Below are 27957 nucleotides of genomic sequence, written 5' to 3'. Positions count from 1 at the left end.
ACAGAGGCTGGTATCTTACGTTCCAAGCCATCAACTTCACACTCCTGTGCTTAGATGAGTCACTTCCAACTGTAAGCAATCAGCCAAGCAGGTCTTGTATATGCTAGGTCTTCATACAAAAGCATTTTAACGCACTCTGACCTTTACTCTGTGAAATCATTTTTTAAACGGCAAGAGAAGAGATCATGGAAAAGGAGTAGAAACTCAACTCCTAAAGATGGAGGCAGTTAACACTAGAACAAAATTACAGGTTATCTGCCTCACCATTATGATATAATCTCTTCCATACAACACATTTCTTAAGAGTGTTTAGGAGACAGAATGTACACTTAAGCATGTCTTTTTCCTCACCAACGATGTGTACTGGGATGGAGAGGAGGGTGGTGAGAGATATTATGCACAAACACCCGTTCATTGTAAATTATTTCGGCAGATATTGCCTACACTGTCAGCTCAACAAAAACCTCCATTTATCATGGCCTGCAACTAAGAGGGGGATCAATCTGGGGCAGTAGGTAACACAGTTAAAGATTAAAAAACAATTAAGAAACCTCTGTGAAACCATTACGTATATGTACATTACATTGTCTTTTTCCCTGTTTATTTTTCATCTGGCTGTAAGCTGTTTGCCCATCTGACCTCACACCTGTCCCACAGACAGCAAAATTGCCAGCATGCTTCAGGAAGCAGAAAACCCATACATCTCACATAAATTGAACAAGGGCACCCAACATACACATAGACTTAACACTGTGATGGAAAGAAGGGAAGGTTAGAAGGTGGGAGAAGACAAAACTCCTCTATTAAAGAGGGCACCAAAAAAACTGCAATCTTAGGTGAATAATTTGTGATTCAGGCAGACAAGGTCATATCTGACATTCATTTAAATCAAACAGCTTTTTCACTTTCAGTCTCCCACTTGCTCAAGCTTTACTCTTTTATTTATGTGGTGACTGAGAGAAATTTAATTGGCATTTATGTTTAACTTAAGAGCAAACCAATCCTCCAATACTGAGACAGAAAAGATTATAAAAATTGGTATGAAACTGAGCTAGAGTTTAAGGGGGAATTGGTGGGGTAGGAATAAAAGTAAATAAATAAATGAAGACAAGTTTCACAAGACCCACTGCTAATGACAACAGAAATAAAGGAATAAAAAAAAGCATCAGAAATCATCAAGGCAGGAGGCAGCATAAGATTCAGAGACAGCAATAAAGATCTTTAGGATACCACATTGAGGGGTGTGGAGAGGACAACCCTGAGACCGGTGTGCCTGAACCTCAAAACCTCCTTAGAGTTGCTTCACCTCACTGTTGGTGCCAAATCAGAACTAGAAATGAACTCAGGTGGGCCCAATGAGAGAGCCTATCCCTAAGGTTGAAATCAGCTTCTGGAAGGCCCTGGTGTATGGGCCCCACATAAGTTTCTGGATGGGCATATTTGGCCCTTTGTGTAGAAGGGCTTTCATTGCATTTTCCAAAGCATTTATAACCTTTTTCTCCTGCTGATGAACCGCCAAAAATTTGCCCTTTTATTGCTATAACAGCTTTACCGAAAGACAAATATTAAGGAAAGCATTGTTAAGAATGCCACACACATACATAAAAATATTAATAATATATATGCAAAGAATAACTCAGCTGGGTAAGCTACACAGAAAATAGGCCAAGTAACATCGCACTGGGTGAGTCACACCTGTTAAAAATGAACATTAGCAGATACACCATAGTTATCTGTGGCTCAAAGGCCATTAGCTACAGGTTTCTGGGCTTCTCAGGATTCTAAGCCACAAAAAGTGCATCCTTCACCCACTTAACAGAGGCCCCAACCTCTAGACTGAAGTCCAGTTAATGTGTTGTAGGTAACATTGTTTAACCTATAATCTGCAGTGACTGGTTATAGAGAAAGAAAAGCTCAACAGAGTCCCATTGTTTAAGATGAGCAGGGAACCACAATACCTAGGCAAGGGGGAGCCTGCCAGACACATTTGTAGCAAGCAATCACCAGGAGCAACAGAAAAAGCCTCCGCCAGGCCTGGGCACACCACATAACAGGAAGATAATACACTCTGATTAATCTCTCCTGCAGCCTAGGCTGAGCTCTAGCACTTTTGTTTATACTAGTATTTTCTTCTCAGGGCCCAAGGCAAATTCCCTGAGTGCCTAAGCTAAGATTTACCAGCTCTTCCTCCTTCCATCTACCCTGGGCTTCATCTCCCCTATGCATGGCACAGACCTGATCCTCTCCTTAACCATTAGTGACTGTGGTGTTGAAATGGATGGTATGTGTCTCGGCAATAGAGAGTGCCTTTCCTGGCCACCTGATCAAAATCAGCACTGACACCACTCACTATCCCCTTGGCCAGTTTTACTTCTCTTCACAGTAGTTTTCGCTACCTGACATTGCAACTGCCTCCCTTTCCGACTTGAATGTAGGGACTTCAACAATTTTCTTCATTGTTATATTCTCAGAGCTTAGAGCAATTCCTGGCATACAGCAGGCACTCAATAAATACTTGTTGACTAAATGAATAAACTAGCTCAACTATCAAACGGATCTATTCAGCCAAAGAGACCCTAAACATTCAAAGGTAAAGTCCTTACAGCTAAAGAATCATCTGGACACAGCCTATTGGGAGCTCTAAAATATTGGTGCCATTGATTCTTCTTTATTATCTATATGTATTATCTCAAAGGATGTTCATACATTTCTCCATTCTGTCCCACTTACAGGCAAGCAGAGGAACAAGAGGTCATGAGGAAATCATGATGCATTCATATACTTCTCCTGAAACCTATACTTGACCTTTTGCCACTAAGACTTCCCACTCACAGCAAGAACTGGACAGCAGTTTTAAAAAGAGGCAATTTTATTTTAATACAACTGAGAAGAACTACCTTCCAAACTCAAAATACAGTAATTAAAAATGAAAAAGCAACATAGAGATAGTTCAGGTAAAGAAAAAGAATGAAGTTAATTCTGCTTTTCCAGATTATAAAACAGGCTCCCTATAGATACCTAAGTAGACGCCCCAGGGGGGGAAAAAAGTCACAGTCCGTGCCTGAAAAGGAGCGAGCTAGAGAAAACACATAAGCTGAAGTCCTTCAGCAAATATGCAGACACGCTCTTGAGCCTCTGAGCCACACAGCTTGATTCAGGGACTCGACTCACCCCAGATATATCTGCAACACGGTGGATAGGCACTTCCTTCTTGCTATGCAATCCTTTGCCATTCTTAATAGCTCTGTTAAGGAAGAAGAGAAAAACCGATTAAAATAAGAATCACAATGGGAAGGGGTAGGAGGGTGCAAAAATGAAGAGAGAAGCGAGGGTTGTTAAAGTGGGGATGTATGGCTACACAAGTCACACTGTACACTGCTGAGCAGCCAGTCTGTGCAAGAGGATTTGGTGGAGGGGGGATTATAAAGCTGCTCTTCTCTTAAGCCCTGTTACCAGCACTTGGCTGCCAGTTTCCACTAACAGTGTGCTTAGTAATCAGAGGGCTGCCTTACTTGTTTTCAAATTAAAGGCGTTGTTCCAGGCACAAAAGAAGAATCAGTTAGAGGAGCACAGGCCTAAGAAACAGAAGTAATAACGTTTATTTCCGTGTTTAATCACGTGAAACATTTTAAATGCAAAATATGTGGCTAGTGTTCCAATTCTAACGGAAATAAGTTCCTCCCAGGTAAAAAGATAAGTTGCCCTGAATGGAGCAATACTGTAGAGAAAAGTCATTTAACAGTAGGAAAAAAAATTAGCAAATGCTACATAACTGACATTAAGTCTCATTTTCAATCAGTCTCAGCTATAATAAGAGGGGATTTAACAGGGAACTCTGGGACTCTGCCAACCTCAGCCATGGGTTGGTTTGCTTTAATCACCCAATCCTCTGAGTGGTAGCTCTGGGGACAGAAGCCTACGCCTCACTAGGTACGATCACTGGTATAACAATGAAGGACCACAGAATAAAAGCTGACTGGTGAATTACTTGGTCGTACACTGTTGGATAAGGCCTTCTTGTGTACTGCCAGCCTGCAGACATCAGCAGGTAAGAGTTCTGAGCTTAGAGATAGAGAACTAGAGATTAGGGGATGTTCCCACAAATCTTGTCTATGGGTAAAAATATTTCCCTTTACAATTTCCTCTAGTGATTTATCATTCAGGGATCCTAGTAGTGGTCAGCAACCAAGGCGATTCTCAAGCTTTGCCCCTCACCCCTTGGGATTTGCAAGCTACCAGTAAAAGACTAGAGGTTGGTGGCTAGAAGCCAACTAACAATCCAACTCTTCCACCTCCCCAAAGCCCTGCTTACATCTTGCGTGTCCTATTTCTATAACCTCCTCTGCCACCAACAGGCTCTCCTTATTTTGCTACTGCAAATTGGAAGGAGCAGCCTTAAGATTGAAGCTTCTGTGATACCAGACAAGCTCCTTCCCACCCTGACCGTACCTCACCTCCTTCAAGGCAAGGCCTGCAAAGCGTTCTGCAGGTCCTATGGGGCACTAAATGCCTACAGCCTTATCCTTTAACAACAAGGACAACCAAAATAAATAGATCTGTTCTGTAAACAGACAGGTTCAAGTTAGAGCATTGCTGAAATTGTGGCCTTTTCTGGGGCTGGAGAACATCTCATATACTATGAGAAAAAAAGAACAGGGCCTGAGCAGTAAGTTAGAAAGCAAAGATCCTCGAGGCAAAAGCAGTGAGGTGGGAAACTATAATTCTGCTTTCTTTCTGTGACCACAAAGTAGCTCTGTGCTATAAGCAGAAATCTAGGACTTAACCAAAACTAAATATGCTACCAAAGAGGAAAAAACTAACATCAGAAACTGGAAGACGTGGATAATAGTGTACATATGACATTTAAAATAACAGCAAAACGATTCTTTAAAATTGTCTTAATATTATTCATGCTGTACCCTGCTTCTAAAAAGCATATTATCGGATACTTATTTGTGTTCTGGTATAAATTTTGGGAAAACATTCAAAGATAATTTTTTCACACTTAAAATATTACCGTTAAACTCTCGATCAATTTCTGGCACATTCAAGAGGCAGCAAGAAAGCGGCACTGTACCAGCATATATAAACTGAGAAGTAGTCCTTATTTTGTTAATTCTTCATAAAAGAGAAGCAAAATTCAAAGTTAACAATAGGTAGTTAACCACTAAATTCAAATATGCCCACCTAGGAAGCACTCTAGCCTCTTAGTAGCACACTAGACCCAGGCTGCAAAGTGGGAGGGATCTGTGAGAAAAGAGCAGAATAACCTGCGACAGCACAGGTCTCCTTCCCTGTGCAGAGGCTTCTTCGCTTCTGGTTCCCACACTGCTGCAGGAATGATGCTGAGTGAGCCACTTCCAGAAAACCTCCCTCTGCTTGTCACAAGTCTGACGCCACAGCAAGAGATTCTCCATGAAAGAGTATCTGGGGGAAGTAGGAATTCAGGAATGAATCTCACAGAGGAGAGGAGCAAATGCTAAGAGGGGAGGCCTGCCACCGCTATCTGCAAAGGGAGAGAGTATTATCTTTATTCCAGGCTATGAGGATACATGACATGGAGACCCAGGCTCTGCTGAAAACAAGGTGTACTGCCTTGCTACCACTTTTCAGTGGGGTTCTCCTCTGCATCTCACATAACCCAGTTTCTCTGGGATAGATTTGTGGAGCTCTGTCTTTGAGACGTGGGAAGGTAGGCAGACCGCAGGCTGGCTTCCGCCGTATCTGCTCCACAGAGCAAACACTAACTCCCGCTCCCCATACTGCCTTTCCCTGTGGGCCTCAGCCACAGCTCTGCATTCCTTTTCATTAGGCAAGGAATGAAACTCCTGACTTCTAAACTTCTCCTGCTGTGTCTGCTTAATAGCTGCTTCCTCACAAAGGCAGGCTAGTGTGCAGGCCAGCCAGGAGAAAGGAAGCAGTGGGGCAGAACATAGCCTACTCCTCTCAGCAGCTTTCTTCTCCAAGATGCAGCAGTACAAAGACAGCAAAGACTACCAGTGTCAATAACTGACAAACATCATCACCAGTCAGGGAAAGAAAGTATATATCCACACACATGCCAAGGAGTGGCAGGGCCAACTGAAAGATGAAAACACAGCTTTCTAGGTTGTTTCTAGGAGCCACAGGGCTGTATGGTACTACAGTGTGGGAAGATGAACTCTATTCAGACCACTGGAAAACTCTGCTTTCTTTAAACAGCAAAGCTTGAAATTCTCACATATTAGCTGCTGCTTTTCCTCTAGAAGAAAAAACCTACAACTTTGCAAAGGCAGACAACATTTTTGCAGGGAGATCATCTCCATGGCCTCAGCACAAGATTAGAATCTGCACACATTTCATGCCAAGGAAGAGTCTGCTCTTAGGTTTGCAGTCCCTAGTTCATCCAGAAAATCTCAAGACCAAAGCTCTCCAAGCTGGATGTCTGAGCACCGCAGTCACAGTCCCTCCCGTGCCAACAAACAGGCCTCCATCTTACTGCCAATTCAGCAACAGTAGATTGTTATTCTGAACAAATATTTTTGTGAGCTTACAAAGAAACTCAAAGGATTTATGGCTAGATCCAACCTTATCACAATCATAAAATAGTTATCACATCAGGAATTCTTAACCTGGGGACATAGTGCGCGTCAGCTCAGATGCTAGAAATATCTCTGATCCACCCTGAAGTATCTGTGAATTTTCTGAGGGAGCAGGAGCTTTCAACAGAGTTTTACAAAAAGAACTACTTTCATACATGAAAGAGATCTAAAGAAAATAAAATGACAGAAAGCAGAAATGGCATGTAATAGGTGGCAGGGAGATGATGGGGCAAGGAGGCTACAGAGCTGAGAGAGATCAGGACCCCTGAACACGTCTCCTCATCTGTAACTTCCTTTTAACAATGCTTTCCTGGTAAGCAGGCTCCATGATGTCTCTTCACTCTGCTTTTGCTTTATCCCAACATCCAACATTCTTGTTTCATAATTGTGCTCACTTGGCCCTTTTGGAACCCTCTTGGTCTAAGCCCTCACCAATTTATTTCAAGATAACATCAGGGATATCTTAACTAAATTCATGCAATCCCTTTTGAAGCTACACACACTTTGACTGAATATTGCACACCACTCCCACATCACTTCTCAATAAAAATTGACGTCATCATTTTCCTCCCCTACTTATACCCCAAACAAAGACAACCAATCAGCTTGTGAAATCAAGTGGAAATTCTCAGACTTGGCTTTCATGGGTCTCGACCATGTGGCCCCAGTTCACATATCCACATGATTTCCACATTACTCCTAATCCAATTAGGCCCATTTTCTTCATGCCCCCTACATGCAAGTAATTAATTATGTGTGTCCCCTGGGCTTTTGCTTCCCCCTTGATTCCACTTGTCGTTCTAGGTCAACACTACAATGAAAAGAGTATCACCTATCTGTAGCCACAACCTCACTACAATCGTAAAATAGATGGGACAACAGAAATCTTTAACCTGGGGTCCTAGGTGAACTCCTTTGAAATGGTAGTATAATTTGTGTGTGTGTGTGTGTGTGTGTGTGTTGTGTGCAGGTATCACTCAGTTCAGCATGTAATTATAAACTGCAACATATGACTTTCAAATTGTTTCATGTGTTAATCTTTATTTCTGTATCTAGACTACAGGTCCCTTGAGGGTTAGTATTCTGCCCTTAATCTTTATTATAATATTTAACAGACAGCTATCTTTCCATAATTATATAAATTCAGGGCCATCTAGTTCAATTAAAGTGTGCCAAGTAAAGCTGAACAAATGCTTGGTAACTGACTGATTAATACGGAACAGTGAAAATATTTCAAATTGGAGACAGTGACAATGCCAAAGTGACTGTAGGGTAAAAAAATGAGGTTTGTTGGCTTTCCCAGATACACAGTTTCATGATCTATGCTCCAGGGCAGAAGCAGCTAAAGACTGGCCTCTGAGCAGAAACAGAAGCAGAGGAGCATCCAGAACAAAAGCATCACATCCCACATCAAGTCTACTGGAACCACAGGAGATGGGCAAGAATCTGAGTGGCAGTGAGTGGGAGCAAAGCTTGACCACAGTAAACGACAAAACAGAACCAAGTAGCAGGATTGTAAGGAACATCTACTAAATAATCAAGGAAAAATGACTCAGTATGAAGAAAAATTAATTCCAACAGAAAAGGTTGAAAAGCAGAACAAAGAGTAAAAAACCTGGTAAACTTCCGAAGCACTTCTCATTGTGTTTCAGGTCACATTGAGGAATACGGTTTTTCAGCATGAACCAAATACACATATCAGTGCAACATGGTAGCAATAAACAATTCCTTCGGCCCTTCTCCTGGTTCCCTGGCAGCTGGAGGAAGCGACAGGGTGGCACCACTCAGAAAATAAGATACAGAGCAGGGGCAGGTGCAGAATGGTAGGTGGGGGCACTAAGATTATGCAGCTGCATTTTCAATGAAATTGAGAATTACCGATGAGAAAGACAGAAAAGATTGAGAGTGCATAGACTGGAAATGAGGAAATTGAGTCCTACGGTCAAGGGGAGGTGGGCGGACTAATGAGTCAGTAGGTATTATGAGACAGTGAAGCAAGTAACAAAGAACTCGAGGTCATCATCTCGTCTAAACTAATATAAGGAAGGAATGAAGATACATGCTATTGTGCCGGGTATGACAATGGATCTGCAGTGGCAGGTAAGTGGGAGGAAAGGGATTATGAACTCCAAGGCAGAGAACAACCAACTCAATGCTAGAGATGAGGGGAACGCAGTTGCAAACTCTACTATCCCAGATTAGGATCAAAGGATTATTAGAGCTGGGTAGTAGTGGTTATGAGCAGTCTAAAGTCTTCTTGAGAGGATAGGGCCTCAGGAAGGTAGATTACTCAAAACTGCCTCAGTGACACTGATTTTACAGTTTTTGCTGTTCTGATTACAAAGTTCATCAGAAAAAAATTTCAGAAAACAATGACTCATAATCCTATTTCAAGAAAAAAACACTGTTTAAGTACCACTTTTAACCATCATATATGAATGTATGGTTCAAAATTTTAATCAATCCCCTGTTGCTAGATATTTATGTGAATAGTTCTATTACTATAGATAATGCCATGAGGAATAACTTCTAGAGCACCTTGCCAATTACTTCCTTAGGATAAGAAACTGCTGTCATAGGGTAAGAAATTGGCATTTGCTTTCCATCTCCCTTTACCAAGGCAAACCAAACAGAACATGCCTTCTCTTGTGGACTCTATTGGTGGAAAACCCATCAATCTGGGTGCTCCTTTCCCTATGAATCCCAACTACCCACATATATTCTCCATTTTTGTAACTATATTTGTAATTATTTACTTGTTCACTGAAATCACCACTAGATCCTGTGTTTGTGTTTTTAACCCCCAAAATACCTGATAAAATATTTGTTACATAACACAAACACATCAGTTACAGAAAACTTTAATGAGTCTTTTGACTGAGTGAAAAGCAACAATTCTGTGACAATGTTCAGTTTGGAAAACGGTTTTCCAATGTGAGCTACATTTATTCTGACTTACTGGAAAAAATTCATTGCCATACCCCAGAGATTTGGCTCTCTGACCTTGATGCAAAAGCAAGAGCAATGGGAAGTAATTCTTCTCAACTTCTGGGCCCAAAGTTGAAGGGTGCTGGCGGGAGGCAGAGTCAGAAGTAGCTTAGGATAAAACAGAAATGCACAAGGAAGTTTACAAGAAACTTAGATGTAAAGAATCCTGCAAATGAAAGAAAGCTATGAAGCGGATTTCCCGTTCACAATCAGCTATAAAATTCTGTGCATTGATGTATCAGTGATTAATTATTTGAACTATAGTCCTCCTGAGAGATTTCTAAGGATTAGAGCAGAAGCAGGATAGGGATATGCCTAATAGAGACTCAGCTCTCCGACCCACTCAGCCACCTGACGCTGCAGATGAACCAAAGCAAGCAAGCACTGTAACACTCGAGATGATTTCACATTAAATTAGCCAAGAGCTGGTGGAGGCTATTCAGAAGGAATCTAATTAAGGAGCCATGAACTCAGAGTCTGAGGAAGGGGGAAAGAGACAGGAGTCAAGGGGAATAAAGAGCTGGGACATACTATAGAAATCCAAAGCTTGTCCATTCCATGCCTTGTTCTCTGTTACTTACAACCACGACTGTAATTCTAATTACAATGAAGATTAAATGATCAATCTTCCATGAAAGGGTATACACTTTGATTTGTTTTACAATGATCAAGAACTGATTAGGGCAGTGCTTCTCAAATTTTAGTGTGCATCAGAATCATCTAAAGAATGTGTTAGACTGCAGGGGGCAGGGTGCTGAGAATTCACATGTCTAACAAGTTTCCGAGCGACAGTGATGTGGCTGGTCTGAGAGCCACTGGTTTAGGGAAGCAAGTTATAAGAGATTCAAGAAAGTCAAGGGTCAAGTGTTATCACTTTATAGTTACAATTTATTTTGGATTGAAATGATATTCCCAGTACAAGAACCTTCCAACATATCAAATATTTTGGGTTGTGTGAAAGAAGCAAGAGCCTCTTAGCCAAGAGGAGAGTGAGACGGACGAAAATAGACAAGTGGCTCTGGACAGATAAGTGGTCATAGCTGAACCTATTTTGGGGGATGGAGGTGGGGGAAGACACAATGATGGCTAATTCATGTAGGAAGTTTAGCCTAGAACAATGTCCTCTCTGAAGGAATACAACCAGTGTAGACTAATGATTACAGAACGGAGCCAAGGAGGACTGCTTTCCAGCAGTTAATCATCCACCCATGATCTGCAGGACTACCCACAGCTTGCTAGTCAAGACAGGAGATAAAGCTAAAGGGCGCCAGCTATACCCCAGCCCCTCATGAATCATAAAGAAAAGTCTCACAGCATGAGTTATGTCAGAAGGAACTAGGGGTGGGGAGGGAAGAGAAGGATGGGATGGAGGGAGTGAACAGATCCTGTTAATATCCTGAAGGAGAAAACTATTTGGAAATGGAGACATCATACAGCTCTCCAGAAGTGGCCATTTGTGCTGCCTTAAATGCAGATTGATTACTGCTATTTGGATGTTGAGTGCATCATCTTTTCTGAAGAAAGGGAAAAGCTAAATTTCCCCACATTCAGCTGCATCGTCAAATCACTTCCCAACACCAGCTCTTTTAATGCATTTTCCTGTTATCACAACCACTTGCAAAAACTGATCTTCCCTACTCCCCAACAGCGAAACCCTCCACACTGACACATAATGACACGTGCTGAATCCAGTTAGCAACCTCATGATCGTGACACTTAACTGCAACCCCAAAATGTAGGGTGGGATGTGCATTTCCAAAGTTAAAAAAGAACTGAAGCCATTAGGACATTTAAGAGAAAGGCCAGTCTCCTCCTCTGTGCTGGCTTTCAACCTGTACTGACATGATGTAATGCAGAGGGTGAAGAGGGCAGTTGTAAGGCACCCAACTACTGCCTCCTATGATGCTTGAGCTAAAAATCCAAGAGTACCCTGGTGTTACAGGAATCTACCATTAAATTTCAAGTAAGAGCTCTGTTTTTCACAGTATTCAATAGGTTCTACTTTTATTCAAAAAGAATTTTCAATTGTTGAGGTCACTAGATTGAAAGTGAGAAATCATGGTTTATTTAAAGCCATACCATTAAACTGTTGATAAGATAAGAACAGAGGCTGGACAGAAAAGATGAATTTCAGGAAGATACTCTCATAGGACCATTTAATAGAAATGAGAGATGGAATAAAAAAGATGTAAGGCAAGCAGTGTTAAAAATAAAGAGGGAGGAAAGAGGAAGAGCTAAGAAAACAGGTAAGAAAAGAGAAGAAACAGGAAAAACAGCAATACCCAGCAGTACTAATAAAATTATTTAATGCCTGTCCCTCTGAGATTGCATGCTTTGTAAAGGGTTCAGTCTATTATCTTTTTTGTTCACCGCTATTATCGCCCATGCCTGGAACCCAGGATACACTCAAAAAAAAAAAAAAAAAAAGGAATAAAGAGAAGAAACGAATGCAAAGCCATCACATGCAACACAGACCAGCCTTGACCACTGTTTCTGACAGAGGAAAGATATGCTTTCTTGGAGAACTGATTAACCCATTTAATCTACACTCTGTGATAGGATATATCAGTTTTAAAATTTCAAGACACATAAATTCAATGCCAATTGTCTAAACAGACTGGTATAGAAATGAAATTTTCTTATCAAAACATTTAACAAATCACAATAGTGTCAAACCAATATACTCCTCTTCCATTTCAGAGTCCTAAAATTTATCTTTTAACTTAGCAACAGAAAATGCTGGCAAATAACTCTTCACATTCCATTCATAACCAGTATGTGAATGCTAGTAAAACTGAAGACACAGATATGAAGGACCAGTCAACAGTTTTTTTCTTTTTTTTTTTTTTTTAAGGCACACGTCACTTTTTCCATTTATTGAAATTTTATGGAAAAACTTCCTTGTAAGTCAGAAAAAAGGGAGAGCTCCTCTAGCTAAGTCCAGGGTGGAAGACCAAGAGCATTTCCTTCCCAGTGGAAGCTCTTCATTCAATGGAATTGCAAAATATATTTACAAGTCACTGCTACAAACATATGGAACTTAGAAAGCCCACTGTGGCCCCCATTAACTGCGTCACCAAGAGAGATATGCAATTAATACTGAATCCCTCTTAATAATGGCCAGGGATATTGGTTTAAGAAAGAAAGAGTTATCAATATGTTTATAGCTTTTTGACTAAAGTCTGTGACAGAAATGCCAGCACAGATTTCCTACAGGTTCTAACACAGAAGCCTACAATATGAGGACACTGCCAATCTCACTAAAAAAAGCAAGAGACTGGTGCTTATGGGGTTTGGAGTTTGGAGACTGGAGATGTAGAACACAGCAAGGCTGGAGCGCTAGTTTTTTGTTTTTTAGAAAGAGGGTTTGCTGAATCAGAAAAACGAGTCCTTCAGGGGACCAGGAAGAGAAGTAGCCAAGGCGATGCTGAGATGAGGGCAGGTTCACACTTACCTCTCAGAGATGGATGACAACACCATGGTTTTCTAAATCTGCAGTGTGCCAGGCAAGAAATAGAATACACATGAAAAGATAAGAGAGAGCCTGCCCTTTTCTCTTCTCCTGAGATAACCCTAACTTCATTATGTATGACCAGAATGAATCTAAATTCATTTAAATCTGCTCAGACACTAGGTTGTTCAATACAATTGCTTTCCTACAGTCAGGCTGGAGCATCAATTTCTTTTCTGAATATATACATCCGATCTTGAAATTGCAAATCTCAGAATTAAAAGATACCTTGAATAAAGCCCCAACTTCTGAACTAACATAACTCCTGTGTTTTCCCACAAAGAGCCAGATTCTAACAATTTCTAGGAATTCTTAAAATATTACATTTTAAAATAAAGCTACTAGTAGCATCAGAAAATGTACACAGATGATATCCCCCATGTATAAAGAAAACATAGCACACAGCCACGCTTTGATCGGACTCTAAACATTACCAACTTGTATTCAGTGTCCATAACATGCTCAACAAAAGCTCCACTTGGAAGACATCTAGCATGATGACGAAATTCACATTCTGGCCTCTCCAAAATCAAAACTTGGATGTGTTACACCAAATACATAAAATAGAGCATATGAAAGATTTTTATGACACTTCAGAAAGTAGAAAGGGTCCCAGTAATGACTCACTATCTTGGAAATACCGCAGAAGGATATACGGAATATTCCCTGAAGAAGTTAAAAGCTCTGCCTAAAGTTTGGAAGACTCTACTGAGAAACACTAAAACAAAAAGAGGAACTGGAAATGCTGGAAAGTCAATATGGGAATCAAACAGGATCATGCAGAACAGAAATAATGTTTCACACTCCCTAAGGAGTCCATATGATGCTTCTAAAAAGGGAGACCAAGTTCAGGAGTGTCACAGAGAACTGTGGGTCAGCTGCACCTAAATTCCGGGTGGGGGGGGACAAAAAACAGAGGATACACACACTGGAACTCTCAGAACTGCGGGACAACATCAAGGGCTTTTCAACGAAGCCTATGAGATAAACAAGGCCTGAGAGTATATGAGAAAATGCCAAAACCTTATCTTGCTAGGACGTAAGGTGATGAATGAGGGAGGGGGCAGCTGATGATAGACAACGGAGCTGGAAAGGAAGGCCAGAAGGCCAAAAGGCCGCCTTTTGGGAATGTGAGGTTTATTTACCCTTTAAACAAAAAAAGATGTGGCTTCCTCTACATGGGCCATGTATTTAAGACATTATGAGGGTTTCCCAGAAGCAGAGAGGCACCTGAGTAAAGGAGCGCTGAAGGGTCAGTGAACTGAACAGAGCTGCTGATGTGGTAGAGTTTGTTTCTATGCAGGCAGGTGGATATGCTTGAAAGCAACAGGCAGACTGCAAATTGGTATTCTTCTTCCCCCTCTGTCTCATCTGGTCTCCCAATGAGTGCCTACCGCATCACTCCCTGAGCGCCCATGAAATGATATGAGAAAGGCTGGCAGATCATACCCCTTTGCAGAGGAAGTAGGGGCTGCAGAGCCCTGAGAAAGCTCATCAACTTCTAGGCAGGCAGCTGTGCTGACCTAAGTCAGACAAGTTTAACGGGCTGCCCTTTCCCCAAAGCTTACAATGTTTCTCTGAAAGTACTAATGGCCAAGCAGTGCACTGGAAAGCAAAGTCAACAGAAGAGCACTCTGCACCACTGCCGATATCACCAGCAATAACCAGGGTCAAAGAAGTCTGTTGGAATCAACACCCTGGTAGGGAGGAACAGAGCAGAAAGATGCCTTGCCACCTGACCCGTCTATTACTTACCTAAAGAGTGTCAGAACGAATGACTGATATGAATGCGGCAGATGTTATGAATCTGGCTTTTGCCAAAGCATTAAATACAGTACCCTAAGAAATTTTGCTTGGGAAATTAATTCAAACTGGCTTGGTTCAGTACAGAATCGTTGAAGATTAAAAAGTGGCTGAAGAATGATAAACAAAAGACAGTTAAGTGACAGTTCAAGCAGTGAGAGACTTGGGGTCAACACCAAAGCCATTCTTGTTTAGGGATTTTATTCAGGGTCCAAAAAAGGAGTAAGCAACTCACTAATGAGATCTGCAGAGGACACGAAGCTGGGAGGTAGAGAAAATGCATTGACAGGGGCATAAAATCACAAAGCAGAGTTCACCTAGAAAACATACAGCTAATCTATCTAGGGAAAAACAACCCTAAACTCAGATAATATTCAATACCTGGCCAGATAAGGTTCAGAAGCAGCAGTGAAAGAGCTCTGACACGCTGTAACGTGAGAGAGGTGAGAAGAATCCTAAGGGAACATGGGTAATGTGTCATAGGAGAACGAGGTGCTTCAAACTAAAGGCAAATTCAAATAAGCCAGTGTCAGGACACAGGTGGTCTTGAAAAGTGGTCAACTTTGCCATTTTCAAGAAAGGGAGGTTGCAGTGAGTCATGATTGTGCCACTGCATTCCCGCCTGGACACAGAGCAAAGCCCTGTCTCAAAACAACCACAGCCACCAAAACAAAACACCAAACCATGAGGATGGGGATTCTGCAGTGAAAATCTTTTTTAATGGCTACAAAACCACCATTCCTATCTAGCAAGCATTCTGATCTTTCTTGAATCTGACTTCCCTTTCCTGGGGGTTAGCATCGAGAAGATGGCACTAGGCTTAGCGTCCTGGGGCTCACTGACCAGACTGCTCCAAACAAAAATTCACTCACAGTTCATGCTGAGTATTTCTCCCCATTCTTTATGGGGCCTGTATTTCCTTATGGCAATGCCTCATGGGCATAGGGAAGTGGTTAATTCTCTCCGTTTACTCAACCTGCAACAGTGCAATGACCCTGAAGCCAATTTTCTCACCATCAGTCTGAAAGCAATGGCTCAACACAATTATCTCTAGGCAGCTCACTGTCTTAGCAAGCAAGCATCTTGTTACATTCCTTCTGCACAACATAAGCGCTAGACTAAAAAGGCTGTTTTCATTTTAAAACCTAAAACTTAAAAAAATTTCACTATCTATGAATACTCATTAAGTATTATAGCACAACATGGCTATTTCTAACAGCATAATAAGAAAGCTTATTCTGGCCTCACTTTCCAGAGCAGCCCTGCAAATTATTTCCATGCTTACCTGCCTGTCAGAATTACATATTTATTGGTGGCAGTGTGAAGCCTGCATGGAAAATATAACTATACATTCCATTGTATTGCTGAGGGCTCCTGCTACTCTGGAAATGCATAACCTGTTCTTCAAGTTACCATCAGATTGGGCTGAATATGCCCAGCACGGACCCACCCCACAAATCCCATGGATAGTTTAGTAATTGTTCCGTTTCCTACTGGAGCTGGATGATCAAACAGTACCAAGACTAATAATCCAATTAAAATAATAGGCAAAATATTTGAATAGACATTTCTCAAAAGAAGACATAAAAATGGCAAACGGGCATGTGAAAAGGTGCTCAACATCACTGATCATCAGAGAAATGCAAATCAAAACTACAATGAGATATCATCTCAACCCAGTTAAAATGGCTTATATCCAAAAGACAGGCAATAAATTCTGGCGAGGATGTGGAGAAAAGGGAGCCCTTGTACACTGCTGGTAGGAATATAAATTAGTACAACCACTATGGGAAAAGTTTGGAGGATCCTCAAGAAACTAAAAATAGAGCTACCATATGATCCAGCAATCACACTGCTGGGTATATACCGCCTAAAAAAGGGAAATTAGTATATCGAAGAGTTATCTGTACTCCCATGTTTGCTACAGCCCTGTTCACAACAGCCAAAACTTGGAAGTAACTTAAGTGTCCATCAACAGATGAACGGATAAAGAAACTGTGGTACTTATACACAATGGAGTACTATTCAGCCATTAAAAAAGAATGAGATCCTGTCATTTGTAACAACATGGATGGAACTGGAGGTCATAACGCCAAGTGAAATAAGCCAGACACAGAGAGAAAAAACATTGCATGTTCTGACTTATATGTGGGATCTAAAAATCAAAACAATTGAACTCATGGAAACACAGAGTAGAGAGGTTACCAAAGGCTGGGAGGGGTAGTAAGAAGGCGGAGGAGAGGTAGGGATGGATAATGGGTACAAAAAAAAATAGCTTGAAAGAATAAATAAGACCTAGTATTTGATTGCACAGCAGGGTCACTATAGTCAATAGTAATTTAATTGTACATTTTAAAATAACTAAAAGAGTATAACTGGATTGTTTGTAACATGAAGGATAAATACTTGAGAGGACAGATACCCCATTTTACATAATGTGATTATTACGCATTGCATGCCTGTATCAAAACATCTTATGTACCCATAAATACACACACCTGTTATATACTCACAAAAACTAAAATTAAGAAAATTTAAAAAAAAAAACAGAACCAAGATCATGAGAAATCATGATCACATTTCTCATCATGAGTTCTTTGGGACTGTCTTGCTTACTGATAATATAGGTAGGGAGAGAAGAAAGTAAGGAGGTTTATGAGAAAACACCAATCACGAACTACATATTTTAAATGACCATTAATGAGCCTTAAACAACCAAAGATGTGAGTATTTTCACTGGACTCTGTGTACTTAAGAATGAGGTCAACAGGGTCTATTGGGAAAAGCCCACAAGAAAGAATCCAAAAGCCACAGCAGCCTGACAGACTGATTTCTTGGCTGACATTCTGTGTGACATTCTACAGATGCTCTATCCATCAGGATGTGACACGGTGTTAGAGGTAAATGTCACATATCAGGGCAATGTTATGGGCCAAAGAGCAAGAGAAGTGATCTCAACGACAAAATCTGAAGCTGAGATTAGATAACATGTGCCCAGAATCATTCCTCCTCTAACTGTAGAAAATAACCTGACAATTACCAAACTCCTAGAACTAAATGGGTCCTAGAGGCTATGGAAAAACTGCTGAATGAGGCAGGCCTCTGAAATCACGTTTAAACAATGGATATATTTTGGTTGAGTCCAAGCAGTCTGCTCAGCTATCCAAGTCAGTTCAGCAATAAGTAGCTCAGTTCTTGCTCTGTTTCCCAGGAAGTCTCGGAATCACTCAACTACCACACTACCCAGTGACAAAAGACTCCCTGAGTAAGAGCCTTCAGGGATGACAATGGCCAGAAATACTGCTGAGCAGCATGCATGTCCTTGGGGCAACCAGCCACAGGGATGAAGGACAAAAGTAAAATGTCACAGGGCTTCTCAAATGGTCTCCTGCCAGCTGTTAGAAGTGTTTGAAACTAAAACTCATTTCCTAATAAATGTTTTCTTTCCTTTGTACATGACAAAAGGTCTAGAGGTGGTAAATGGGAGGGGCTAGGAGTAGAGGCCTTTGGAGGTAAGAAACAGAGGCAAATGTACTACAGACATAAGCACGGCTTCACTGTTAGTCCCGGAATGATGATAAACATATCTCCTATAAAGCACTCACTCATGCTTTCTTTTATACAGCTACAAAGGGAGATCATATCTAATACATACCTATTTTACATATTTTTTAAAATGGAGGACCAAGTGCACTTAACCAAAATTAGACAGCAAGTTCAAAGTGTGTCCTTCTTTTCATGGGGAAAATCTGGAATAATAATACACACTTTCTCAGCATATTATTTTCCAACACATTCTGCTCAGGTGTAGGCACAAAACTGGGAAAGAAAAAAGTGAGGGTGAGGGTCCCCATGTGTTTAGTAATGTTTGGTCTTACCTGGCCTCTGCAGCAAGCAGTTCATCGTAGTGTGATGATCTCTGGTCATCATCCTGCCGGTATCTGATCACTGTGGCTAGACCTTTGCTGACAAGAGCCTCAGCAATGTTTCTGCAACAGAAAAGATAGGTCAGTGAGCACTAGAAGTGCATATGGGGCTCAGTCAACAGAAATAATAACAGTTAGCACCTGGAGGTCTTAACGCATTCTGGCAGAGGAAGGGAGAAGCCAAGGTTTCAAGACCTATGAGTTGCTAAGCTAGAAATCCAAATAAAAGGTTAAATAACAAAGTTCCCTAGCTCAGCATTTTTCTGGTTAGTACAGTCAGATGCTATATTAATCCATATATTAAAAACTAGCCAAAAAAAAATCTGTAAAAAACCCACATTGCACCAGGCTATTTACAGAATGTTATAAACAAGCCACTGCCCTCAAGAAAAGTCTGCTATAAAATATTAGGCACATAGAGAAAAAACGGAACATATAAAAGCATGACCTAAATTTCTCAAAATCTTTCTAGCCAACAGAACAACCAGAAAATGTCTTCTTTTAGTTTGGCAACGTTAGAAACATTGGTTTTACATAACGAAGTGTTTCTCTTATAAGAACTCCTGAGAGTAGATCTTCTACCCAAAGTGGGGTTGGAAAAGATAAGACTATGAATGAAGAGAGAAGAGGCAGGCAGGAAGGAGGCATTCTAGTAGAAAGGAAATTCTTTGCGCTGTGGCTCATGCCTGTGATCCCAACACTTTGGGCGGCCCGGGCGCTAGGATCACTCGAACCCAGGAGTTTGTGAGCAGCCTGGACAACACAATGAGACCCCCATCTCCATAATAAAAATTTAAAAATTAGCCGAGTGTGGTGGTGCATGCCTATAGTTCCAGCTACTTGGAATGCTGAGGGAGGAGGATCAGGAGTTTGAGGTTGCTGTGAGCTGTGATCACACCACTACACTGCAGCATGGGTAACAGAATGAGGCCCTATCACAAAAAAGAAAGAAAAAAGCAAATCAAGATGGGGAACAAAGAAAGTAAACAGTATAAAATCTGAGATGACCAGTTTTGGAGCAATACTCCATGGGAGCTACAAAAAATCTCAGGTTAGACCCTAATGCAAAGTAATTCTCAAATGCAACAAATCTTTTTTTTTTTTTTTGCCAGAATAAGAAAATTGCTCACTCTTGGGAATGAGAGATGCCACTCTATGTGGCCTGCATCTACTAACTAGAGAAGGATGAATGGGAAATGATATGCAGACACTTAATGATACATATTTGAATGGTTCCTCCCCAACCTGGAAAAGGAACTTAGTTATGAACAATCAAACTGCAAAAACAAATTTTCAAAAATTAAGTATAATTAACTATAGCAAATACTGGAAAACAAGAGGCATGATTTTATTGAGGGAGAATGGTGGTTATGTCTTTCTTTGTGTCTGTCATAATTACACCAAAGGCCCTACTCAAACCATCTGGTTTGCTGCCCTTTAGGGAGAGGGTATGGTAAGCAATAGGCTACCGTGCCATATGCTATGACTGAGTATTGTTTGAAAATGTGGTTAACTCCTAACACACCAGTGGTTCTTAGAAAGTCATACTGTGGGGATGCTGGGAGCTGAACCAACCAGTATCTGTGCATGTTTACGCAATTTAAGGGCTCTATTCGTCAAAATCCAGGAGAACATGCTTTTTTTTTAAAGAAGAAAAAATAAATGTGTTGGTTGAGCAAGGAGGAAAAGATGCAGTGGCTGATTATCTTCTCATTATATGCCCCTCTGATGTCTGTTTATCTACTGCCAGCACGGTATTAATATCTCCAAACCGCCACGGAATTAGCACTTCTCAAAATCCACTCCCACAAAGAGGCTGATTTGCTGGCCACCGTGTCTCCTGAGTCACCACATAAGCGTGCTGGCAAATGCTGTCATTATCACAGAGTTGTGTTTGGCAGCATGGAGAAGGCAACAGCCTCAAATCAGCAGATGTAGATGTTGATACATGGTGAGGATTTAACTAAGGTTGTCACTAAGGGGCCCTAGCAGGGAATAAGAGAGGCTCCACCCATCAAAGAGCTAGTAAGAAGGCTGGGGAGGGGCATGGGGGACAACTCCACTTTTGATAGTTTGAGATGTTCTGGCTGTTTTAAATGCCAAGAAAACAAAGGAATATTTGTTACTGCATTTTGAATTACTGAGCATTGACATTTTACAGTAAATACATGGGGTTTGAAGGAGAAAGTGGGAATGGCAGAGCAGGCAAGGAAAAATTCACACAAACAAGCTTTGATATATAAAGAAAAACAACACAAATGTTTAATGATCCACCCCAGTTAATGCTGCTCAAATCAATTCACAGAATTACTGAGTACCTGCCTGGTCAGGAGAAACCAAGGGCACTTTCTCTACTCTTCCTTGTCCCTGCCCTCTTTATCCTATCAGCAAATGTCTACAAACCAGTTAAGACCTGCCATATGGAGTTCCTGAGGCCTTAGATTCCCAAATCACTCCACACCCTGCCCACTAACTTTCTTCTCTCTTTCCTTTAAAGCTCAGCATCTAAGCCATGTTCTCTTAGCTTCTTATCCCCTAATTATAGATTTCTCCTGGAGGAACAGTTGTGATGCTGGTGCTTAGCGGTAACGAGAGTAAAAATACATGAAATGGTAACAACCATCATTATTGGGCATTTACTATGTGCCATGCATATGAAAATCACATGTGTTCTCTTCTTGGTGGGTTCCCCATGTGATACACCATCACAATATATGGCAATTATTCATTCATTGTTTATCTTCCTTGGTGAGTGATAAACTCTGTGAGGGCAGGGGCCATGCTTTTCTTGCTCTATATCCCAGTTCCAAGCACAGTATTTTGCACAAAGTATAGGGTAGTCTGGCTTGGGGTGTCAGAACCCCATAGGAAGGTAAGGATGATCACTCACACAAGGTATCAGAGTTCAAGCTGGGTGCAAACATCCACATGGAAGGTGGCTCCATAGCCAGGCATTAAAGACTGAGTGTCCACTTGGGAGGGGTGACATCAGTGTTACAAGATTGGTTACACTAAGGAATATCAATCCTACCAGTGAAAGTACTAAGGATAAGCCAGGTTTCTCACTGTCAGAGGAGGTATATACAAATACGGAAAGGAAGAAAACTAGAATGAACCCAGTAGCGGTGGATTGGAATTTTAGGTATTTGTGTGAACTCATGGTATGTTGGTTCAGGTTCTATAAGAGGCACGTGCCAAGAAGGATTAGATGTGCAAGAGATTAACTGGAGAAAACTCATCTCAAGGAAGGTGAGAAGGGAACCCCAGGAGGCCTGGGAAGAGCCAACAGACTGTAATGCAGGTCAAACCCCTGTGCAGAATAGAGGGAATGAAGGAAAGTTAGATAGGGAACGTCTGAGCTATGGGCCTGTTCCAAAGAGTTTCGTCAAAGCTTGATAAGAAGTCAAAATTGTCCATCAGAGGAACCCTATGTCCCTCAGCAATAGGCCTGCCTTAGTATCTCTGTTGCGCTCCGCTATTGGCTGGGAGCAGCTGGTGGGAAGAATAGCCTTGCCTGAAGTAGCAGTGATTGATTTCAAAGCACAGCAGCTGGGCTGTCAGTCTATTATACTTCCTGCAGTTGGAGATCCAGGAGGCACATTTTCATGACTGCCACACATGGTTTTCAATAGATATAGATATAGAAATAAACATATAAAAATAAATATAGATGGAAATGTGGGCTCCTTAGATAAATGGCTAATTTCAGATCTGGGGAAGACAAGATAAGCCTGGAACATGTAGTACCAGAAAACAAAGAAGTGCTCAAAAAAAAGATAGGAGACATGTTCAAAGGACACAGAAGTCCTGGCTCCTACTGGCCAAACTGGGAACAATTTGAGTGTCAAAGAACAGTAGTAGTGGATTATAACTGTTTGAATAAAATGAGATTCCATGAATTCATTCTAATATAAACAAATAAATAACTTGGGAGTTTAATGAGAGGTGAAAACTATGTAGTTCAACGTGTCTCCTCACAAAATATCTATTAATTACAAAGAGTAAAATAGTACCTTTACAGTGGAGAAGCCTGGTAGACACCACCCAAATCAAATGATCAAGATTACCATCATCAATAAATGATGAATCAGTGCTTAACTTTATGGTCATGAAGAAACATCAGACAAGCCAAAATAACTGACCTGTACTCTTCAAAAGTGTCAAGGCCATGATGGTCAAAGAAAGACTGAAGAACTATTCCAGACTAGAGTGACATGACCTCTAACTGCAACACCTGATTCTGAACTAGATCGTTTTCTTGAAGTATTCCATTAGAACAGCTGGCAAAATTTGAGTAGGTTTGTGGATTAGATGATAGCAATGTGTTAATATCCAAGTTCTAATGTTTTTTGAGTATGCAGGAAAATATCCTGCCTCATAGAAAATGCACAATAAATTATCTGAGGAGAGGTACAATAGATCGGCCAGTTGCTCTTAAATAGTTGAAAGGTATGCTCTTTGTACAGTTATGTGCAACTTTTCTATAAGCTTAAGTGGTTTCAAAATTAACACAAACACACATTGTGAAGTAAACTGGACAGTTTTAGACAAATTATCAATTGTCAATATATTGTTACTTCCAATCTTGTTAGAGGTAGGGAAGGCAGGCAAAAATATGATCAAACAATTAAGGCCTACTACAATTGAATTTTACCCCCTAGGATTCCTGTTCTCTTGTATGGGTATGGAACATATTTTCTCCATGTTGGCATAATATTGGACCCCACGGTTTCACTACTATCTTATAGTGGCTAAGTTTGAGCTTATATTACAGCCTGCTTGCATGGAAATTAACTAGAGGGGAAGATGTCAACTGCTCGTCTATCTTTTGAGCAAGACTGCCTGTGAGACCCATGTCACCTGTGTTTGTTTATATCAGGAACCACCTGATCATGCCTAATGGAAACTATTGACTTTTAATAGAACCCTAAACATCTCTTTTAGTTTGGAGAAGCATTTCAGTCCTAGCACTAATTCTCTTTTTGTTTCTAGCTGACATGGAGAGTGATGGCTTACTGTTAGACTTCCAAGGTTGTTAGGTCCCTTTTTATATGCTGATTGTGAATTATCCATTCAGGCCAGACATGTGTAATTGGAGTAGAATTACTGATACACTCAAGAAAGCAGGATTTATAAATTTGTCTAAAGCAGCATAATGTCATGGCACACAATTTAATGTTCTCTTTTCTTACTGGGCAACTGATCAACTCAGTAGTGTCAGGTTCTGAGCCATCTTTAGCCAGGGGAAAATTTCCTGACCTTTCATTAGTAGCCAAAAGAAATGAATGAGACAGTCAAGTACACGGATCTAGGCTAATTCCACTTTCTCTCCTCCCTTTCATTCTCTTTTTAAATTGAAGTCCCAGATAATTGAGAGGAGGAAGACAAAAGCTGGGAAAGCATGCAAAAAGTTATCGTCCTTGATTACATGCTGGGAAAACTTGGCTAGGAAAATAATGTTCCAGTGCTCTATTTCCAAAATAATTAGATTCCTCTCCTCTCCTCTCCCCTCCCTTCCCCTCTCCTCTCCTCTTTTCTCCTCCGTCCCTCTCTCCCTCCCTCCCTCCCTCCCTGCCTGCCTGCCTTCCTTCCCTTCCTATGGGGCTCTGACACCCCAAGCCAGACTACCCCTCCGAGCACATATGTCTTTGATCTGCCTAATTGCTTTTTCTTTTTTAATATATATAAAAGCAGCAGGGTCATGCCCTGTCACCCAGGCTACAGTGCAGTGGTATGATCATAGTTACTACAGCCTCAAACTCCTGGGCTTAAGGGATCCTCCTACTCCAGCCTCCCGAGTAGCTAGGACTACAGGCACATGCCACCATGCTTGGCTCATTTTTGAATTTTTACTGTAGAGACAGGGTCTTGCTATATTGCCCAGGATGGTTGTGAACTCCTGGGCGCAAGTGATCCTCTCACCTTGGCCTCCCAAAGTGCTGAGATTACAGGCATGAGCCACTGCGCCCAGCCTCTGCCCCAACTGCTTCAAGAATGAATTGTTTTGGCTGTTGTGGTGGCTCACGCCTCTATAATCCTAACACTTTGGGAGGGCGAGGCAGGAGGATCTCTTGAGTCCAGGAGATCAAGGCTACAGTGAGCCATGGTCATACCACTGCACTCCAGACTGGGTGACAGAGTGAGACTGTCTCAAAAAAAAAAAAAAAAAAAAAATGTTTCCATTCGACACCAAACACCAACCACTGCTAACTTTCCATAGAGTCAAACCATGAAGAGGCAGAGTGAGCTTTTCAATGAGAGAACCAGACTGTGTGTCATGCATTTGCCTGTCCAGTTATATTTACAGCCAAAAGTAATGCATATTTCAACAGGGACAATAAAGATAAAACTTTCCCCATATACATATATACTCTTTCTCACTCATTCATGCATTCTGTGACTTTGAATATTTGGTGCCCATAAGTAGAGCTAACTTAAAAGGAATATACTACTTGATAAAAAAGAACCTGGGTTAAATGAATAAAGATATTACAGGGGCTGAGGGTAAACTTCCCCTTTGCCCTCTGGAGGTTCCCTAAAAATCAGTTGACAAAAGGCAGATTAACAAAAGAAAGGGCATATAAAATTTAATTTTAATGTGCATACCATGGAGGGAATCATAGAATGATTATCCAATAACCTAGGGTGGAACAGAAGCTTATGTACCCCTTTTCATAGGGGAGGGGTGAGATGGGGAATGTGGTAATTCTTTGAGGAACAGTAAATCTTCAGGGAGAATAAATGGACCCAGAGAGTGGGAGGCAGACATTACTGGAAGGCGAGAAGTGAAGCTGCACAGAAACAAAGGTTGTCTTATTAAGCCAATAGTCTCCCAGGTTAATCCCCAGAGCTGCCCTCAGAACTATAGATGAAAAGTCTGAGCATGGTGATGGTGCCCACTCTCTACTACATTCCAGTGGTACATCTTTCCTGATTATCTGGTGAGATCTCTAGAAAGGGGATTTAAGACAATTGCATTTCTGACGGAAAGAAGCTTAGTCAAATAGGAAATTCCAGAAAGAGTCCCTCCCTGTGCTGTGGGAGATGGTGGGTAGCTGGGTGAGGTAGACAAAATTAGAGACCTCTGGGCATGTAAAAATGTCACCCTGTGGGGTATCATGTTCTGGGCCTCAACAGTATCAAGAGAGTGGGCACAGGGAATAACACCATTACACACACACACACACACACCATTACACACACACACACACACACCATTACACACACACACACACACACACACACACACACACACACACACACACACACACACACACTGCATTCTCCAGCTGAAAAGGATGCAGATAACTCAGTGGCTCTGTTTCTTAGATCTTTATCTAGCTCTTTGAACTTAACATTTTTCACTTACAAACTATCTACACACACACACACACACACACACACACACACACACTGCATTCTCCAGCTGAAAAGGATGCAGATAACTCAGTGGCTCTGTTTCTTAGATCTTTATCTAGCTCTTTGAACTTAACATTTTTCACTTACAAACTATCTACATTTTATCAGTCTCTGAGGCATCCATGGAGATCAGAAAAGCCGAATATTTTCCTTAAGGTAAACACATGTGGGCACATATTCAGAATAAAGTAAACCTATAAAGAAGTGAGCCTGCAATATATTTTAGTCACGGGTAAAGGAAAGAAATGAAATATAATTAACAGGGTAGTATATCCATAATACAGTAGTCCCTCCTTATCCGCAAGAAATATATGCTCCAAGACCCCCAGTAAATGCCTGAAATTGCACATAGTACTGAACTCTGTATTTTTTCCTATACATACATACCTATAATAAAGTTTAACCTATAATTTAGCACAGTAAGAGATTGACAACAATAGCTACTAATAAAATAGAACAATTATAACAATATGCAAGCATCCATAGCCAGTTGATCTAATTACTGAGATGGCTACTAAGAGACTAAGATGCAGGTAGTGTATACAATCTGGATACAGTGGAGAAAGCGATGATTCATAGCCTACGCTGGAAGGTGGGATATCTCTTCACTGAATGGGGCTCCTCAGAAAGGCACACAATTTAAAACTTATGTGTTGTTTATTTCTAGAATTTTCCATTTAATATTTTCAGACTGTGGTTGATCACAGGCAACTAAAATTGCAGGTCAAGGGGAACTACTACTTCATCGATAGTAGAGGCATATATCTCATGCAGATGCCTGCATGCATGCACACACATACATTTATTACATATTCTTTACGGTAACTTCTAGGCCCTGTGATAAAATCTTATAAACTAAGCACAAAAGGCACCTCATGGCTGTTTACTGTGAGACATCAGGCATGTATCCTAGGCCTCTGTCACCCATAAGCCTCAAAAACTCCAATGTCTTAATGCTGGAAAACTGCCTCTACTCCCTTTACACATTGACTGTACTTTCCCCACAATTACAGGCATTCTCAGAAGAGCTAGGATGGAGGTCGGAAGGTGACAGAGTTCCGATATTGATTCCTAACATACCATGTGGCTGACCTCACTTATCGTCAGCTATGCAGGGGATGTTTTACCATGGGGCTGATCTAGAAGGGAAGCTACAGGGTGCTGGTATTTTTCTTTGCAACTAGGTTAGAAACGAGTAAGGAAGGTCACCACAGGATTCAACAACAGGGTAGAAGGCTCAGAAGATTGAAAAACTATTTTCTTCAGATTATGAGTTCCTTTGCTCATATATATGAAGGATGTGGGCTACCCATCCCAAAAGACAGTTAGCAAGTAGGAAAAATGCTCAATGGTGAACAGGTCCAAAGCAAGGCTCTCTTAGTTCAGACTAAGACGTCTAACATGTTCTTTCAAGCAGGAACCTGACCATTTCAGACTTGAGACAGATTTGGCTTCTGTAAGCTGACAAAAGAAATCTCTAAAGGGTAAGGGCAAAAATTACAGTTGAGAGAGATCTAGAGACAATGGGCAATGTGCAAATATCTTTTATTAAGTTACTATTTTCCAACCAGGTCTCCAACAAGGAAAAAGTCATAGAAAGTAACAGGGAACTTCCAAAAGCTAGTGTGATGGCATCTTCAAGGAGTCACACCACACCCTTCCCACCCAGTGTTTTTTATTCTCCAGTCTTCACTGGTTGAATTCCTGTGAATCTGGATCATCGATATTT

General features: G+C 41.1%; 1 protein-coding gene across 1 annotated transcript in view; it reads right to left on the bottom strand.

Moving 5' to 3' along the window:
* The window catches only part of SND1 (staphylococcal nuclease and tudor domain containing 1), a 433869-nt gene that overhangs the window by 180232 nt on the left and 225680 nt on the right, over nucleotides 1–27957 (bottom strand). Inside the window, 2 exon segments of the mRNA NM_001135474.1 lie at nucleotides 3172–3244; nucleotides 18762–18872. Coding sequence (NP_001128946.1) covers nucleotides 3172–3244; nucleotides 18762–18872 — 184 coding nt within the window.

This window comes from Pongo abelii, chromosome 6, assembly GCF_028885655.2.
Source record: "Pongo abelii isolate AG06213 chromosome 6, NHGRI_mPonAbe1-v2.0_pri, whole genome shotgun sequence".
Classification (NCBI taxonomy): Eukaryota; Metazoa; Chordata; class Mammalia; order Primates; family Hominidae; genus Pongo; species Pongo abelii.
This window is presented reverse-complemented; position numbering and strand designations above follow the sequence as displayed.